General features: G+C 43.0%; 3 protein-coding genes across 15 annotated transcripts; 1 reads left to right on the top strand and 2 right to left on the bottom strand.

Annotated features, from left to right (window-relative positions):
• Nucleotides 1–77: 77 nt before the first annotated feature.
• mon1bb (MON1 secretory trafficking family member Bb) lies at nucleotides 78–6759 on the bottom strand. 2 transcript variants are annotated; one of them, XM_086199628.1, is made up of 6 exons: nucleotides 6612–6759; nucleotides 6005–6099; nucleotides 5293–5892; nucleotides 3438–4230; nucleotides 2720–2867; nucleotides 78–1769 (listed from the first exon to the last, which is right to left on the bottom strand). In XM_086199628.1, exons 2-6 carry the CDS (start codon nucleotides 6081–6083, stop codon nucleotides 1542–1544), a joined length of 1848 nt encoding a protein of 615 aa, XP_086055754.1. In that variant the 5' UTR covers nucleotides 6084–6099; nucleotides 6612–6759; the 3' UTR covers nucleotides 78–1541. The 2 variants fall into 2 exon arrangements, with proteins under 2 accessions (XP_086055754.1, XP_086055753.1); XM_086199627.1 differs by having other exon boundaries at nucleotides 6623–6744.
• Nucleotides 6760–6899: 140 nt separating this feature from the next.
• On the top strand, nucleotides 6900–10286 carry tcta (T cell leukemia translocation altered). Of its 3 annotated transcripts, XM_086199645.1 has the most exons (4): nucleotides 6900–7705; nucleotides 7806–8033; nucleotides 8115–8166; nucleotides 8388–10077. In XM_086199645.1, the coding sequence occupies exons 2-4, from the start codon at nucleotides 7823–7825 to the stop codon at nucleotides 8428–8430; spliced, it is 306 nt and encodes a 101-aa protein (XP_086055771.1). In that variant the 5' UTR covers nucleotides 6900–7705; nucleotides 7806–7822; the 3' UTR covers nucleotides 8431–10077. The 3 variants fall into 3 exon arrangements, with proteins under 3 accessions (XP_086055771.1, XP_086055772.1, XP_086055770.1); XM_086199646.1 differs by having other exon boundaries at nucleotides 6901–8033; nucleotides 8115–8198; nucleotides 8388–10286; XM_086199644.1 differs by having other exon boundaries at nucleotides 6916–8033; nucleotides 8388–10067.
• glyctk (glycerate kinase) lies at nucleotides 9390–15794 on the bottom strand. 10 transcript variants are annotated; one of them, XM_086199635.1, is made up of 6 exons: nucleotides 15362–15615; nucleotides 15247–15285; nucleotides 12141–12523; nucleotides 11332–11483; nucleotides 11079–11254; nucleotides 9390–11002 (listed from the first exon to the last, which is right to left on the bottom strand). In XM_086199635.1, the coding sequence occupies exons 3-6, from the start codon at nucleotides 12494–12496 to the stop codon at nucleotides 10121–10123; spliced, it is 1566 nt and encodes a 521-aa protein (XP_086055761.1). In that variant the 5' UTR covers nucleotides 12497–12523; nucleotides 15247–15285; nucleotides 15362–15615; the 3' UTR covers nucleotides 9390–10120. The 10 variants fall into 10 exon arrangements, with proteins under 10 accessions (XP_086055761.1, XP_086055760.1, XP_086055756.1 ...); XM_086199634.1 differs by having other exon boundaries at nucleotides 12141–12527; nucleotides 15209–15285; nucleotides 15362–15614; XM_086199630.1 differs by lacking the exons at nucleotides 15247–15285; nucleotides 15362–15615 and adding exons at nucleotides 12920–13366; nucleotides 14759–15160 and having other exon boundaries at nucleotides 12141–12527.
• Nucleotides 15795–15883: the final 89 nt, after the last annotated feature.

Raw genomic sequence — 15883 nt, 5'->3', positions numbered from 1 at the left:
AATATTGAAATATTGCACTTTACCATTTTTTAATCATACAAGATCATACTCAGTCAATCTAAACCCAACTACATACTGTATACTATATATGCAGGAATTTATGGAACAAATTTTCATGATTTTGTTCATGTTTCATTTATTGTTCTATCTTCACCGGGCCTTGAAATTGCCATAGTCACTTTTCCAGGTCTTTCATGACTATTTGAACCCTGTAAATAAGATTGGATAAAAGCAGCTGAAGGTATGAACTTCAAATTTAGCCACATTACTTGACTGAATTCACCTGAAGGGGTTTGTTCAGTGTCTCTAAGTATGTGTTAGATAAGCCGCCTACATTTTGCCTCAATTTGAAAAGCACCATCGTGTCCTTTTTTCCTTCCACATTATCCTATAATCCAGCGTTTCTGATTCTCTTCATCTCACGGAAACATTAACAAATTGTTATCCAGGCCATTCCATTAATTAGCTCTAAATTACTTACTTAGTTCCTGGAAACGAGAGGGCAGGCTTGAACGCTCGCCACTTTCTCTGCCAATAAAAGCTTATTCACTGCATCTTTACTTAGAACACCTGCTCCACTTGTGCAACCTGAATTTTATTTCATAATACTATAGACATACTCTTATAAGACTTAAATTGACAGGAAATTCTTTGCACAAACACAAGGATGAGGCTACTGTTAATAGACCATCTTTACAAAACTGCTCTAGAAAAAGATCTGGTCTCCTGAATTCATTCACTAGGAGTCAAATGAAGACCGAGTACAAGTACAAGCTCAGTGCCAGATACTTAAACGACTGTCAAGGTTTGATACTTACTAATGAAAACACGAACGTGAGAAGTGTTGGATTGATCCGGTGTAACAGGCTGGGATTTCCTAATTGTCTACAATCAATCTGATTCATAACTGGAAACCAATTGAAGGATGGCAGATTTTCCCGTTGCGTGGTCGTCGTCAGACACACGAACACAACAAAAGAAAATTCAGATTTTTAAAAAAAAAAAAAAACCTTCCTAAAGTTTGTGCTCAATGTAATGTGATGGCACATCCCTGTTGAGTCACATCTGCTGACTCCACTGGTTTATGTTGTACTCAAACACATTATTTCTTGCGCGTCCTGTTTTGTAACATTGGGATAATGTCTAACTTGACTAGTATGAACATACGCCAATGAACTGTTATGATGTGATACATTCATTGTCCGTGAGGGAAAACATCTCTCTAGTTGCAGTAATAAAACAATATAAAAACATTTAAATATCATTGCAATTATTTTCTACCAAAGTTCAATTTAAAACTTGCCTGTTTTCTGATTGAAAGCAGTGATGCAACGACATGCTTTCTCACTAAGGAAACAAATGCTAGTTTCAAAGAGAGCTTTTTCGTTCTTTTTTTTTCTTTTTTTTTTAAATACTGTAAAATGTAGTGTTTGATTCCTGTAGTCGGTGTCCAGTCCAACAAAGTGTCAAAAAGAGGGTTCAAAAATATATTGGTGCCAGTGTAGAAACTAGTTGAATGAGGCAGAGCGCTGGAGGTGGTCTCAGAGGAGAGAGAGAAAGCCGTTATCTGTGGAGTCCTGCTGGTCAGATTTTCCACCTCGAGAGCTCTTGCTGGGGTTCGGGGTGGTTGAATACTTCGGGGGGTATCTGATGAAGAGACGGTCCTCCTCCTTTTTAATCCACCTTAGAAGTTTAGTAATAACAGTGATGGCACAGGCCTTTGTCACCAGAGGACTGAAGCAGGTGTACAATTCAAATTTACTGGTGACCTGCAGAAGACAGGAAGAGGAGCAAACAGTCAGGCAGCATCGTGACACGTTCTGAGATAACCCCAGTGGGTTGCATTCATTTAATGTAAAGCTGAAACAGCGAGATTTCTCCTGGAGAACAGCTGTGTCTTCTCTGCTTTTTTTTGCTTGTAATTCAAGTTGATGGATTAACAACAGAACAGGGACTGTGACATCCGGCACAAACTTGAGAGAATTAAATCCCCTGGTCCATTTAAAAGGAATATGGCATTATTCTAGGACACACATTTATATGCCACACATAACCTTCTCTCTTGTCTGTGCATGCATTAGGGAGCCCTAATGGGATGCTAGTTGGCATAGCATAATGAAAGCTAAAGGATGGGCAGGTTAGCATAGCTCCATCTCGCCCAGTCAGGTTCCAAAACCTGTAGTTCTTCCTCTGTTTATTCTGGTTCAAGTAGATACATGTAAGGTTCTTGGTTTGTGACTTTTGATGTGAGAAAGCTAGCACGAACCATTAAGAATCATTCTTTATCCTAAGCTAACTAGTGGTCAGCCGTTCTTTGGGGGTCTCAGATCTCAACTGCACACACATAGGAAAGGGGGGCGTTGTATCTTCTTGTGCAGCTCTAGGGAGGATGGCAAAAGTTGGTGTGTTCCTTTAAACCAATACAAAGAAGACACGAGAGCAGACCTCCACCCAAGCCGATGTGAAACAAAATTAGTTTTTGATACTGTTAAACAGATCTGGACCAAAGTTGAACTGATTCTTCTTCAGCCTATTAGGCCATTTGCCCTGTTAGTGTTTACATAATCTTACTGACAGTGAGACCAACAGATGCCAGCTGAAAACATCCTGCTTGGCACATTCTCCACTGTTGAAATCTGACAGCTATTATTACTATTCATACTATTCTGGCCCACTTTAAATCCTGATACTATTCCCACTCCCAAACACTCATACATACCCAGGCTAGAAGCGTTTCCCTTTCGGCAACGTGGTAAATGAGCTTGAGGGGTCGCGAGGTACTGTGGATGCGGCTATGCATGTAACGATAAAGATCCAACAATCTCATTTTCTCCTCTTCACTGCCGTATGGAGCCTCCATCTCTGGGCTGGAAACACCAACACATGCAACATTAGACTCCACACAACTCAAGGAGATTTTCGCATCCGAAAAATCTGATATGCAAAGGAGGAAGCTACAACATCATTGTTCTGGACAAGGCGATACAAATAAAATTCAATTAGAATCAATTGGCTGCTGGCTGGTGTAACAGGAAACATCATGCCCTCAGTTCAGTTTATTAAATGCAAAGTAGTGCGCATTGGCAGGATTAGCAGGAGCATAATTTAAATGTCTTCACACTTTCATTTGGAGGAACCCAAGAAACTGGTTGGCTAGATTTAAAAAATACTCGTACTATTAAGCGTCCGATGTAGAGCAGGAAATCATAGAGCCAACCACACCAAGCTACAAGTAAACAGGCTTTCATTCTATTTGTTCCTCAGACAAGCCATGGCTTTCCAATCCCTTTTCCTTGAGAATGATTAGATTTAATCACAGATATAAGCGGCTGTAGTATATTAGTATTACAATATCGAAGACAAATATTATCATTTAAACTGATAGTCGTCCTGCAGTTTCAAGGATGATGACAACACAGACACACAACAACACAGACCTGGTGAACTGAGTGAGCTGGCGGTAGTTGTCTGGCACATCAAAGGGCTTGTACATGAAGTGTCTGAGGTCTGAGACGCCCACCTGGCTCACGCTGTACGACTGGGCTTTGGCGATGAGGCTCAGGGCATTCTGAGCCACCATGGCTTCTTCTATCTTCCTCTTACACTCAGCCACAGCGTAGAAAGCCTCCTTATCTGTTGAGAGTAGCAGCAAGCAAACAGTGCATTCCGGGGGGTCCAGATAAGAGATGTATGCATAAAAGTAACAGTCTGGGTTAAAGAGGGGCAGGCAGATGGGAGTCCAGATCTCGCCAGCCTGAAAGGCGGAGGAGGCTCCGATGAGGTTTAGCAGGAGGTGAACGTCAGCAGGCTCCAGCCTGGTGTCCTCAATGACTGTTTTTTCTTGGACGATGGTGAGTAGCTGGTTCTTGGCAATAAGGATGGAGAAAACCAGGTTGGGGGTGATCGCTTTCTGCAGGATCTGGCTGAGGGAGTCCCTGAGAGAAGAAGCGAGGGGTAAGCAGTGTACTGCAGCCAACAGGAAGCTGGGGTCCGAATCCACCAGGTTGAGGAGGCCATCCAGGATCTTCTCAGAACCTGCCAGTAGTCTCCTCAGGTCGTAGTTTTTCTTGTGTTCGAAAATGCGAGATATGCTTGCCTGGGTTAGCATACTGATGATCTGGTAGTAGACATAGAGGAGTTCCCCGCGCAGCTGCTGCTCAGACTGACGGCTGCTAGAGACACACACCAGCACCAGAGGCCCCTTCTGTAAGAAAACCACTGAGTGCTCCTCTGGTGGAAGAAAAGCATGGACAAACTTTTAGGAGTGCGCTGAAATTCAGTGACTATCCAGAAACAAACACCCTCATACGCTGAGCCTCAAACTATCGGATATCTTGTGGACTTGAAAGCAAGTGCAGTTATAGTGGACATCAAATAATACCAAAATACAACATGCAATAATGTGCAATGGTAGCTATAATAAACTTAACGGGTAGAACAAAGAATTCTCTATGAATTTGTGGTTGTGCTGACACAATATTCCGCAAAATTTCAACACTTTCCCTGTGTCTAAAGGGGGATGCAAAACCGAACTGAACTGTTCAATACACAACCCAACATTCAATTTGCATGAGCACTGTAATTTTTTGGTGCCACTAGGGAACAAAATTTATATTGGGTTGTGTGTATCTGCTGAGTGTGCAGAACATACACGGATAGCCCACTTGCTCCGCCCTCGGTGAGAAAGTGCAGAGTGCAGGCACTGGCGCAACGCAACCACACGACAGCAAAACGAGGTTGTGAGCACAAGTATGCTTTTGTTATTCATCCATTTCAGCTGTGCGACTGCTACTGGATTTCTATGAGGAGGAGCTTTTACCTCTTTAATCTACAATAACAAAAAAAAAGAAGAAAAACCTGCAAACCAGGGACCCATGCCTGGTACAAAAACATTTAAATCATAACCTTTAATTTAATGTCAAGATTCTGAGTGTGTCACTCTATATGAGGAGACCCACTAAAACAAAACATAAGTTGTATCCATGGCTTGTTTACTACCTTCCACTGACAATCTCACAATGCAGTGCCCTGCAGTTTATGAATACATCAATCAATATTTACAGTATTTTAAATGTGTCAGTGCTTCAGAATAACAATGACCTTAATTTACTGCTCACTACTGTAAACAATGAGCCTCAATTGTGTGAGAGAATAGTGAACGAGTACACCAGGGTGTGTGTCCTGCTTTCATTTGCATGAATGGAAAATGTCACCTCACCTCTAATATTCACAACAGACGAAGGTAAAAATCAGAGATATGGCAGATTTGCTTCATGACAGACACCGACTTACCTGAATAGACTGAGCGGATGATATTATCTCCACTTTGTACGAAAGACACCAGTGCCATCATGACTCCCATTGTGGAGGAGAGAGCCTCCTCACTGCCGTATCGTGAATAGATTGGTTTGCCTGCTTCACTTAGCACAAAAACATGCTTCCTGTGCTGCCGCCAGCTTTCAGCTGTCACATCTTCATCCCGATGAGACACGAATCCCAGAGATTCCTGGGTGCCTGCCTCCAAAAGAGGTGATGACCTTCCCTTTACACCTAAACCTTGTTCTTCAAGCTTGGCCTTGGCGAGCATCGTAACAACAAACTCTCCTGAGTCACTCTGGTCATTGTCTGCAGCCTCCTCGCCACCGCAGTCACCTGGCTGGGTGGATATGTCCTTCTGACACTCAGCGGTTGTTGTCTCCTCATCCTCTTGATGCGTTGCCTGGTTAGAATGAGACCCTGCATTGAGACTGCTTTGCTGAGCTGTAGCATCTGAGGGGAGTGATTTGGCAGGCTCCTCTTGGTTAACAGTGCCGCTGCTGTTGTCATTTCTCTCCGCTAAGTCAGGAAACATGTGATTCCCCAACAGAGAGAGAGAAGTCGCCAAGGTGTCCACTGAGATGAAAACAACAGGAAAATTACATATTGAATTATGATAAGAAAGACATTATTATTACAGCTATTAATAACAGTAATCATAACTTTATTTGTTTCATTATTTGTTTACCAGGTGGATTGTTGTCAGAGGGCGGATCGGAGATCTTCACTCCCTGCCCCACTCCTTCTTGATGATTGTCACTGTCCATGATACCATCCCAGTCACTGAAGATTTAAGAAATACAAATAAATCCTACAACAACAATTCTACTTTGGTTGCTGTGTCCTGTAGTTTCATTCTGAGGCAGAATCTTAAGTCTCTTATGAATAGCAGCAATTATACTGGACCAGTGGTCACATGATGACAGAGGAAAACCAGAGAGTAACAACACCGAGATAAAAACTACTCTGGAATTTGAGAACGGTAAAGAGTTTCTGCAACCAAGCTAATATTACAACCAATTAGTACGTGGTGGATGGGCTCAAAGGTCCGAAATTCATTTGAGTATCAAGCTAATATTGTATTTTGTATTAAATTACACGCTGCCGGAACATATTTTTGTTGGTTTCTTAATGTAATAAATAAGATTTAAGTCGATAGATGTTTTCTGTTGTCAGGTTAGCATTTCTTGCTAGCAAGCGGCACACACAGAGATCAATTTCATGGCCTTGGCTTAACAGGGATCAACCAAGTCAACTAAAATAAAACAAGAGGTAAAACAAAGAATTAAACTTACGATTTGCGTACCGTGGAAACGTTGGGTTCCGATGCTGCAACATGAACTTTCACCGGCGGCTAGGGTAACAAACAAGCCGTCAAGAATGAGAAGCAGAAAACAAATTTTCCTCTTACCGCAGCAGACATCCGGAATCTCTGATGACAGTTTCAGGTAGCCAATCAGGATGCTCAGAAGCAAGTCTTGGTCCCGCCCCTCCAGTTACGTTTCAGGCAGATTCAGCAATGTGAGGTACGCAGTAGGACAACATACGTTTTGTTTTTTTACATGTGTCCAACAGCAGGTGTTCGACCTCTAGGACATTCTCATTATAATAGAAGTATCACTTTAGTATCGGGCAAGAGTAAGTGTTTTGTTTTGTTTTTCGAGGAAGAGACAAACCATTAAATCTACTATGTTAATGAAAGGCCGGCCCTGGCTGAACCTTCACTAAGTGCATGACAAAGCCGATTCAAACGTTGCTACAGATAAACAGGCGAGTTATTGTCCCATGTGAACCAAATTAACTTAAGAGACCGCAGAACACACTTGCAAATTACACAAGTTTTAATCCTTTGCAAAATAATAAATTAAAATAACGTTTTAGCATCAGTTTTGAACGAGGGGATCAACGGCTGTACAGACAGCAGAAATACCACTGTATGTAGTACAATGGTAAAAACTAGAAGATACATTGACTTGGTTTTAGCTCTAAACTACGTAATCTAGTCTTCTAAATCAGCACTGGCACAAACAAACTCCATAACAGTAGATGGTGGAAAATTCTTTAAAACCGGCGTTGTTCCCCGGTTTAAGAAAAAACAGTAGCGAAGAAGAGTAACACCGCCACGGAAAAGGCGGAGGTCAGGGTTGCCAAGTCCACGTATTGTACACGACTGTGGGCTGGTTTGTACAGGTTGGGAATGCTGTCTAGGACTCATGACACTCTCCGATATAATGAAGCGAAATGTCCTCTAACATAATCTCAAAAAGTCCTGTTGAGGACAGTCCTGTTCAGGAGTCAGTCGTGAGTCGTTCAAAAAAAAAAATTGAAGTCGATTTTACGTGTCAGCATAAGTAACTCGTTCCTGTCTCTGGATCTGGCAACACAAATGGTGAGCAGGAATGTTTTGCTACCTGTATGCTATCTAGCTAAAGCGATGTCATTAAATATCAAACGAAAATAAGAATTTTTTCTTGCTAATTCAACAACAGCCGGACAAGCAGACATAATGGAAGAACCGTGGGACTTTGAGTTTTTGTCGCGCATCGCTGACGGCTGCTTGTCGTTTCTCTCGGAATTCGTGGAGGACTGGCTCGCCAATGATATGAGAGTTTCCATATTTAAAATCTTACTAGGCTGGTTAATTTTTAGTCTCATTGCAATTCATTTTGCATGGAAAGTCTATGGGAATACAGTAAACGACATGTATTACCGACAAGGTGAGTTTTTATTTCCTCTTATACTGGTTGCTAACGCAGCGCTACCATTGTTAGCTTATTTCTGTCTGTGTTGATGTCCAGGCTCAGGACAGAATGGAGGCACGCCTGACACAGCGCCTCGGCTGAGTGGATGGTAGGTACCACCTGCCTGGTACCACTTAGCAGGTAGCGAGATTTGATTCGTCTCTACCGGGGTTACCCTCTTCCAATTAAATCTGACGTATGATGACAGTATTAAAGGACTAATGCAAAATTTGTTGCCAATGCAAATTGATGGATGTGTGATAAGTGGTCAGTCATGGAGTTTTTGTTTGTCCTATTTCAGTTATTAATATACTTTTGTCGTCATTGCAGGGAAAGCACGGCAGGTGATCCCCTTAAAACTCATCGAGATTAACAGGAGAGTGGTCTTCAGATATTATCCAAGTGAGAGCCGGACACTAACATCTCCTACAGACACTGAATCCACCTGATGTCAAAATAAGCTCTGTTATTTGTTTATTCCGGATCAGCAAACCTTCTGGTGGAGTGACTTTTAATGCTTACTAACTGGGTCTTACAGATGCACCAGTGCAGTGTCTGACATGTTTATCATCTAGAATTTAAAACTTGAACTGGTCTGTTTGCCTTATTTTTTAACGAGATGTAAATAAATAAATAGGACCACAGGGAGGAACAAAGAACTGGCCTTGAGATGAGTAGGATCTAGAATACTTAGCATTTTGAAGAAAGTACTCGTGAGCATGTTACAGATTTTTATCAGTAATGCGAGACAACAGTGAGAGTTAAGTATTGAGAGTTGTATATCTGCCTGCAGTTCTTTTTGGTGAACAATGCAGTTTTTAATCACTATCTTATAAAAAATGGGCATCACCAAGGCAACCTCTTGCTGCAGTTGAATCCCTCCTTGGCTGACTCAGGTCAGCTGATCAGACTGGCAAGTCAGGTGTGGCGTTTGCCCAACCCTTGACTTCAATTTTTGTCAACCCAAGCTCCATTTTAATGTGTGTACTGGTTTCATGTATTGCTTTGAGTAATGATCTGGAGTTCCGCCTCTCATGTACATCTCAGAGATGAGACCAGTCCACCCTCTGTGTCTCAGTTGCTGCTTGTCTCATTTAGAACACGTCCTCCAAAATAGATCTCAAAACAAGCTTGTGATGTTTGAATTGTCATGTAAATATTAAATGTGTTGTGACTCATCTGCAAATATTTTCTTAAATTTTCAAGAAGTACTACATGGACTAGAGCTGAGGTCTGAGTTCTCCAGTTGCACTTAGTTTCTATTCATATTTGTTTGCGTGTGTGTGTGTGTGTGTGTCTATTCTATGATGAATAGAACAGAACAGAATAGAAAGCATTTATTCTCATTGTATTGTGCAGAAATAACAAACTCAAGAGTGCTACTCCTGATTGGTGTATACGTTGAAAAAAGACAAACTTGTTGCATACAGTATTACATAGTAGAAACCTTAGTTACACATTAGGAATAATGAAAAAGTAAGCAGAGCTCGCAAGCAATGTTATACGTTGCTGTAGTAAACATCAACATCCTTTTTAAACAATAAAATTTAACAAACTTGTGAGCTATCAGGTACCTTGAGCACCTGAAAGTCTGGCACTTAATGGCATGTTTAAATCGCTGTGCAAAAAGCATAATTATACCCAAATTGGTGATAACCATAATAGTAAATGAGAAAAATTAACACCTTTATTTTACCCGTAAGACTTGTGTACTGGAAATCAGATATTGTGACAGTCCTTTCTGCCTAAAAATATAGTTGTCATTCATGTCTGGCTTTGGTAAAGCTGGTGATAAAATTGTTGAATCCATGATTTTAAGTTTTGTTCCCAAAAAAAACATTCAGGGCCCTAATAATTAGTTTGGTGGCATTTAAAAAAAACTGAATTTCAGTCCTATTTTATTTTTCCTGTGGTAGATAAGTTGGAATATTACAGTACAAATCCTCCATGTGGATTTACAAAAGTTTTAATGGCACAAAATATCTGCATTGGCTGATAAAACTTTACTACCATTCAATGACGGTATTTTTCCTCATTCACTGAACTATTATTTGGAATTTGTTCTATTTTTCCTGGGAATTGTGTGGAATTATTAGCATGTGCACATCCATCACGTTGGTGCAGGTTAGACCTGGTAACAATAAGCGCTGCCCAGCAGAAAGACGTGTAAAAAAGGTGAACGAATCATTGTTGTGAAGGAAGTCGTCGATGTTCAGCCCCTGTGCTCGAGCCTCGTCAGACAACCCTGCATCAGTGAAGGCCCCCGCTGCCTCAGTCGGCCCGTCCTGACCATCTGTTCCACCACTCAGGAAGATGGGACCATTAGGTGGGAGCTCCAGACCTCTAAGCTCCAGTCCTACCCGCAGCGCCAGTTCCTGGTTTCGTCCACCTAGACCTTTACCTGTCAGCTCCACAGTGGGCTCACCCCCTGCTAACAGACAAGTGGCACCCCATCCTTCTGTGCACCCCTCGGTCAGGGCCTGCATGGTACGGTACAGGTCCCAGCTCTTCAGCCCAATCTCAGGCCCCAGCTTTAGCATCTCAGCAACAATCTCAGAGGGGGGTTCCTCAGGAGAACAGGCAAAGCGTGCCAAGAGGCCATAAAGACGGGAGACTGCCTTTACATTACCACATACTCCTGGTGACAGCACAACAGGGCGGAAGCCCAGCTCTCGTGCCCGGCGACCTGCTGACTTGAGGGCTACACTATTAGAGCCAATCACAACATTGACAACACGTTCTTCCTTATCCATTTTCTTCTCCTCTTGTCTGTGACTCAACCTTCCAAGAACCTCTTTTACTGAGGCAGGTACAGAGTCTAACAGCTTGTAGTGCTCAAGAATGGACAACACTTCCTCAGGCAGCATCTCACTGCGAACTGTAGGGCCACTCGCAATCAAGTCCAGGGGATCCCCTATCACGTCGGACAGGATCAGCGCAACCACCTGTGAAGAAGTGATGAGTGGTAACTCCAAGTGCTGGAAGGAATTTTCTTCCGCTATAAAAAGAAAAGCAAGTTACCTGGGCTGGGTGAGCACTACGTGTGAGACCTCCACCTTTTAACAAAGACAGGGCACGACGGACAGTGTTGAGCTCTTGAATGGTGGCACCAGCAGCTGCAAGTTTGCGGGTGACTTCCAGCTTCTCTTGCAACGAGATCGGTGGGATGGGTGCAGGTAAAAGCGCAGAGCCGCCTCCTAGACAGTATCACCAGTTGGGGTTAGAGGCCTTGATTTTATGACTTTTTTTTTTTTTTAAATAGGCACGTGTTTACCTGAAATCAGCACAAGTAACAAGTCTTTCTCTGTCAGTTCACTTGCTAACTGGTTGATCCCTTCGGCTGCCCTCTGGGCGTCAACATCAGGCAGATTGTGTTTGGCTCCCTCGATGACACTGATGCGGCTGTTTTCCTTCAACAAAAGGTGGCTGTGATAAAAGTGAGAAATCCTTTTATTACTGTGACAGAGACTGTTGCTCACATCTAACTTTACACAAAAAGTGTTCTTTGCCTTTCCAGTATTCACCATCAGCGATCTTGATTCCAGAAGATGTTTAAGATGTTTTTCCCCACCTTCTTAGGTCTCTGACTTTGGTGTCTCCAGGATGCAGGAATGCCAGCCGCATAATTTTAGCTTGAAGCTATTTAAAAAGAGCAAAACTGTCCGAACCCAAGGTCCAGATCAGTCCAGGTCTTCTGTATCCAGTGGGGAATGAACATGTCCAGCTGGCGCATTCAGTTGATCTCGTTCAGGCCTCATCAGTTGTGGCAAACTGAAGTGCTCTTTTTTTTTTTTGTGCTGAAATCATAGTGTTTTTTGGATTACTGCGTATACTGCTGGGTAAAGACATGGGTTATGCCAGACAATGAGATTTAGGGTTTGTAAACTGACATTTTGGATAGTTTGACTGTTTTAAGTGGTCCACTGTCTTCAAGCTAAAAATATATGGTTTGCTTTTTTTCGGCATTCTTGAGTCCCCAAGAAGACACCCACAGAGGAAAAACATCTTTGTGAGTTCATGACTTTTACAAGAGTACTTGAAAGGCTAATTTCCCTTTTGAGGTGAAGTGATAGTTTTTCTTACTTTTTCCCATGTTGACGTAGGGTCTGCTGAATCCCATGTGGCACGCTTATAACTCCTCTCACCAAGTGATCCCCTATAATCCTCTCTGCCTCAGCAGCCATACCCAGTACAGCTTTCCCAAAGCCCACCAAGTGCAGGTTTTGTTTGAGTGGGAATTTGTGGCCATTTATAATCATCGAGTCCTCCTTGTGCTCTATACTCCGTCGAACCACAATGTCCGGCTGCACAGCCTCCACTGCAGCCGCGAACACGTCGCGGGCTCGGGAGTCCAAGGACATTTTACAGAACAAAGGTTTCCTCTTCCCAAATGGAGCCAGAAAAGGCTGAGGCCGGAACAGAGAAAGAACACGTGCCATGGTCAATTCAGATGCTTTTTATGGGAACTGCCTGAAAGAGGGGGGGAAAAAAAAGTTTGGTGGCAACATCACAGTGAAAAGATGAATGCAGGTAGCTCACAAATCCTCTTCTTTTTGCAAATAGGTTATACAGTAATATCTGTCATATTGTTGGCCTTTTTTTGCAACCAAAAGCTTAGCAATCAGACATGTAAGTGACAGTTAGAAACAGTGAATACAGGCCCACACACTTGTCTTTGGTACAAGGAAAAAAAAAATTGCAATATTAAAAGAAATTTTACTACTCCTATATACCGTTTTACTCTTGCTTTGCCTCACTTTTATATGTTAACGCACCTTAGAAATTCATATTAATATAAAACAAAAATGTTGCCACTTCCAAGCACAGCCTGTAAATCTAATAGCTGATGAACTGGGGCCTACCTGCCAAGGTTGTAAATGGTGTATAAAGGCTGTGGATTCCTGTAGAAGCCTGATGTGTGCAGCTCAGCAGTACGAGGTGAACAAAGTCAGACTGAACAGAGTTGTGTATCCTGTGTGTAATTATTGACTTGAATGTTTCACAGGACAACTCAAAGCTGTTTGTCTCTCTGTTCGTCAGATTATCTGCTACTGATTAGGGGGGAAACTAACCAGCAGTTCAGTGTGAATAGGGCCGGTGGAACTCATGGACTGGTGGACTTCAGAGACGTGAATTGTGGGGCACATGTCAACTACAGCTGGTTTATACCAATATTCAGTTACACCAGTTGCACTTCTTGCTTCTCCTTGTTTTGAAGACAACTGTGTCAATACTGTTTGAAAATCCAAATGGGATCTGTGGGAACTGCATTGTTTGGAACTGAGACATTTCTCCTTTTTAGGAAGGGCCTAAGAAAGAAGTTTATATTTCAGGTTAAATTGATATCATACATGCAAACTGCAACGTGTTATTTTGTAGTTCGTTTCTTGGTTTCCTTCCAGAGCAGCACTCATGTTTTGTCCTTAGATGTTGCTGATGTAGCATCCCGTGTGTGGGGGGGCATAAAAGGACACACACTTCTATTTATTGACTTGTCCCTTCTTAACTGCATCACAACAGTGAACTGCTTTCATGTCATCAACCTGCACCCACTCTCTTCAGGCATTATTAATCACCAGCAGTCCAATCCATCGCCTGCATGCATCCCCCCACAGTAAAAGAGATGTCCCCATTTTGACAAACACAAGAAAACAGCCCACAAATGTTTCACTGCATCCAACTCAACTGTCTCCCCATGTCTGTGTGTTGTGTCTCCATTACTCCATGTTTCATGATGTTGTACTTAAAAGACACTCAGTGACTATATAGCTGTCTGATTTGGGCATAAATGTTCAAAAACTTTGTAGAATAAGCTTCCACAACAAAGACATATCAGTTGCCTTTAGATGTAACTGGTGGCTCAAGTACATCAGCATGGTGTTGGGCACCAGATACTTCCTCCCTTGACCTCATACAGGGCCATTAACAAACCCTCTCTCCATGTGCAAAGACCTGTTCATAGGCCAAGTGAAGAAGCACTGCAGATGTCCCAAAACCTCAAGGACAACCACTTGAGAAGTCTGCCTCCCCTCCAGCAGCTGCACCACTCTGCTTAAAAGTCCATTAATGCCTGCCAAGCAGGAGAAACCTGACCAAAGTTTTCTCAAACCCTGACAAGCATCCCTCAAGATCAGGCCTGTATAGAAGGGCATCAACATTAGAGTGTTGGGCCCCACTTTTGCACACAATCACCTGATCATAGTGGTGCAGTTCCAGGGCCCATCAGCCACAGCAGCCCGTTCGAGACATCCTTGCCAGCGAGATGGCTGATCACAAATCTACTATAATACCAACACAGTCTCAGATGGGCACCAACTTCAGCAGCAGGCCAGCTTTTCACCATATTTGTGTTCCTGGAGTCTGGCTAGGGCTCTTTGCTATGATGACATGACCAACGAGAACCCCATGATCATGAACCAGGTGACACTTCCTGGCATTCAGTCACAGTCCACTGCTCAAATCTGTGAAGAGACTTCCCCAAAAGCAGAGACATGGTCTTCAAATAACCGGCTCTGAGTCAGTATATGTCAAAGCTCACTGTGTAGAAATGCCACTGAAGCCCCTTTAACATCAGCAACATGACTCCCTGGAAAATGATGGGAGTTACTGAAACCCATGGAAATGGACGTGAATCGGTACAAACGGTCCTGTCCCACAGTGGGAAACAAGCTCCATCCATCCATGGTAGGGAGGAGGTTTACCAAGGTAAGGTAGCTCCCGCCCCTCGCCCCTCTTCTATGTGCACACACTGCATCTTCAAACTGTTCAATCCACGGAGCGAATGGCTTCCGGTCTTCACCACAAGATGGTGGTGACAGCTCCCTCTAATATTATTACAAACTCTTTCTTTTTGTCTCTGTCACTGTCTTTCCTTAACTTTCTGTCTCTTTCCCGTGTCCGTCTCTGACTCAGCCTACGTTTTCCTGTACTCGTCCCTCCCTAACGGCTCAAAACAGATGGCCGCTCCCACCGAGCCAGGATCTACTCGACGTTCCTGCCTGGAAAAAGTTTGCTTTCGTTGCCTGTTTTCGTTGCCGCTGTCGCAAGATTTGCTTGTTCATAGTTAAGTGTTAGGTGCGAATCAGTTGAAAGTGTATATTTGAAAAAGTATGGGGACAAACCCACTCAACTTGTAAAGTGTCATGAGATACCTTTTAGTGGGATCTGGCGATGAACAAACAAAACCGACTTGCCTTGACTCACGTCACCAGTCCATGAAGCAGCGCATCTGTAAGTCATCAGCAGAGTCGCCGTCTAAGACGTATCGCTCAAATTTGACAAACATGGCGACTCTATGCACTCACGGATGCAACGAGCCAGCAGCGCCGAGCAGAATCCTGTGCTTGTACGAGGAGAACAATGCGCCCTAAGTGTACGAGGCGTAAAAACACTCGCTGACATACAAAACCTCAGCTTGAATTCCTGGAGCACCCGAATAGTCGCCTCCGTATATTTACTCATCTCTTAGCAACAGTAACAAACCACTGAATTGGGTGTGCGTCATCAGCCTGCGCCCGCTATCTTCAGACATTACTAATCAACAGTTAAATTCACCGCTTATATCGCCGCAAAGAAAAAAAATGTGCTTTTCACCCATTTGAAATTTGACACCTTACCGAGGGTGGGACTTGACTACCTTAACATTGTAAGAGACGATCTTCACTGTCATGTGGGGGCGAGCAATTAATCCAAATGTCATCAAACCGCAATATGGCCTAGTGAAAATCCACGTCACAGGAGGTACAACATTTGCTGAAAACATTTGTGTAAAAGCACTCTTCAGTCGCTTTATATGGTGACGTGCTGCGTTATGCATAATGCCTCAT

This window comes from Aulostomus chinensis, chromosome 3, assembly GCF_037954235.1.
Source record: "Aulostomus chinensis isolate RoL2024-O1b breed Wild chromosome 3, RoL_Achi_v1.0, whole genome shotgun sequence".
In the NCBI taxonomy this organism is placed as follows: Eukaryota; Metazoa; Chordata; class Actinopteri; order Syngnathiformes; family Aulostomidae; genus Aulostomus; species Aulostomus chinensis.
The sequence above is the reverse complement of the archived record's forward strand: the minus strand, read 5'-3'. Positions and strand labels throughout refer to the sequence as shown.

Bases quoted from the DNA above. Each gene is read 5' to 3' on its own strand.
- glyctk (XM_086199636.1), bottom strand. From the start codon at position 12,496: ATGGCACGTGTTCTTTCTCTGTTCCGGCCTCAGCCTTTTCTGGCTCCA. The intron at 11,484-12,140 runs GTAAGAAAAACT...CTTTTATCACAG, and splicing joins CTACGTCAACATGGGAAAAA to CCACCTTTTGTTGAAGGAAA. The intron at 11,003-11,078 runs GTAACTTGCTTT...ACTTCTTCACAG, and splicing joins GTAGTGCTCACCCAGCCCAG to GTGGTTGCGCTGATCCTGTC.
- tcta (XM_086199645.1), top strand. From the start codon at position 7,823: ATGGAAGAACCGTGGGACTTTGAGTTTTTGTCGCGCATCGCTGACGGC. The intron at 8,034-8,114 runs GTGAGTTTTTAT...GTTGATGTCCAG, and splicing joins CGACATGTATTACCGACAAG to GCTCAGGACAGAATGGAGGC. The intron at 8,167-8,387 runs GTAGGTACCACC...TCGTCATTGCAG, and splicing joins GCGCCTCGGCTGAGTGGATG to GGAAAGCACGGCAGGTGATC.
- mon1bb (XM_086199627.1), bottom strand. From the start codon at position 6,654: ATGTTGCAGCATCGGAACCCAACGTTTCCACG. The intron at 5,893-6,004 runs GTAAACAAATAA...TTTTCATCTCAG, and splicing joins CTCTGACAACAATCCACCTG to TGGACACCTTGGCGACTTCT. The intron at 4,231-5,292 runs GTAAGTCGGTGT...TTCTTCCACCAG, and splicing joins CATCCGCTCAGTCTATTCAG to AGGAGCACTCAGTGGTTTTC.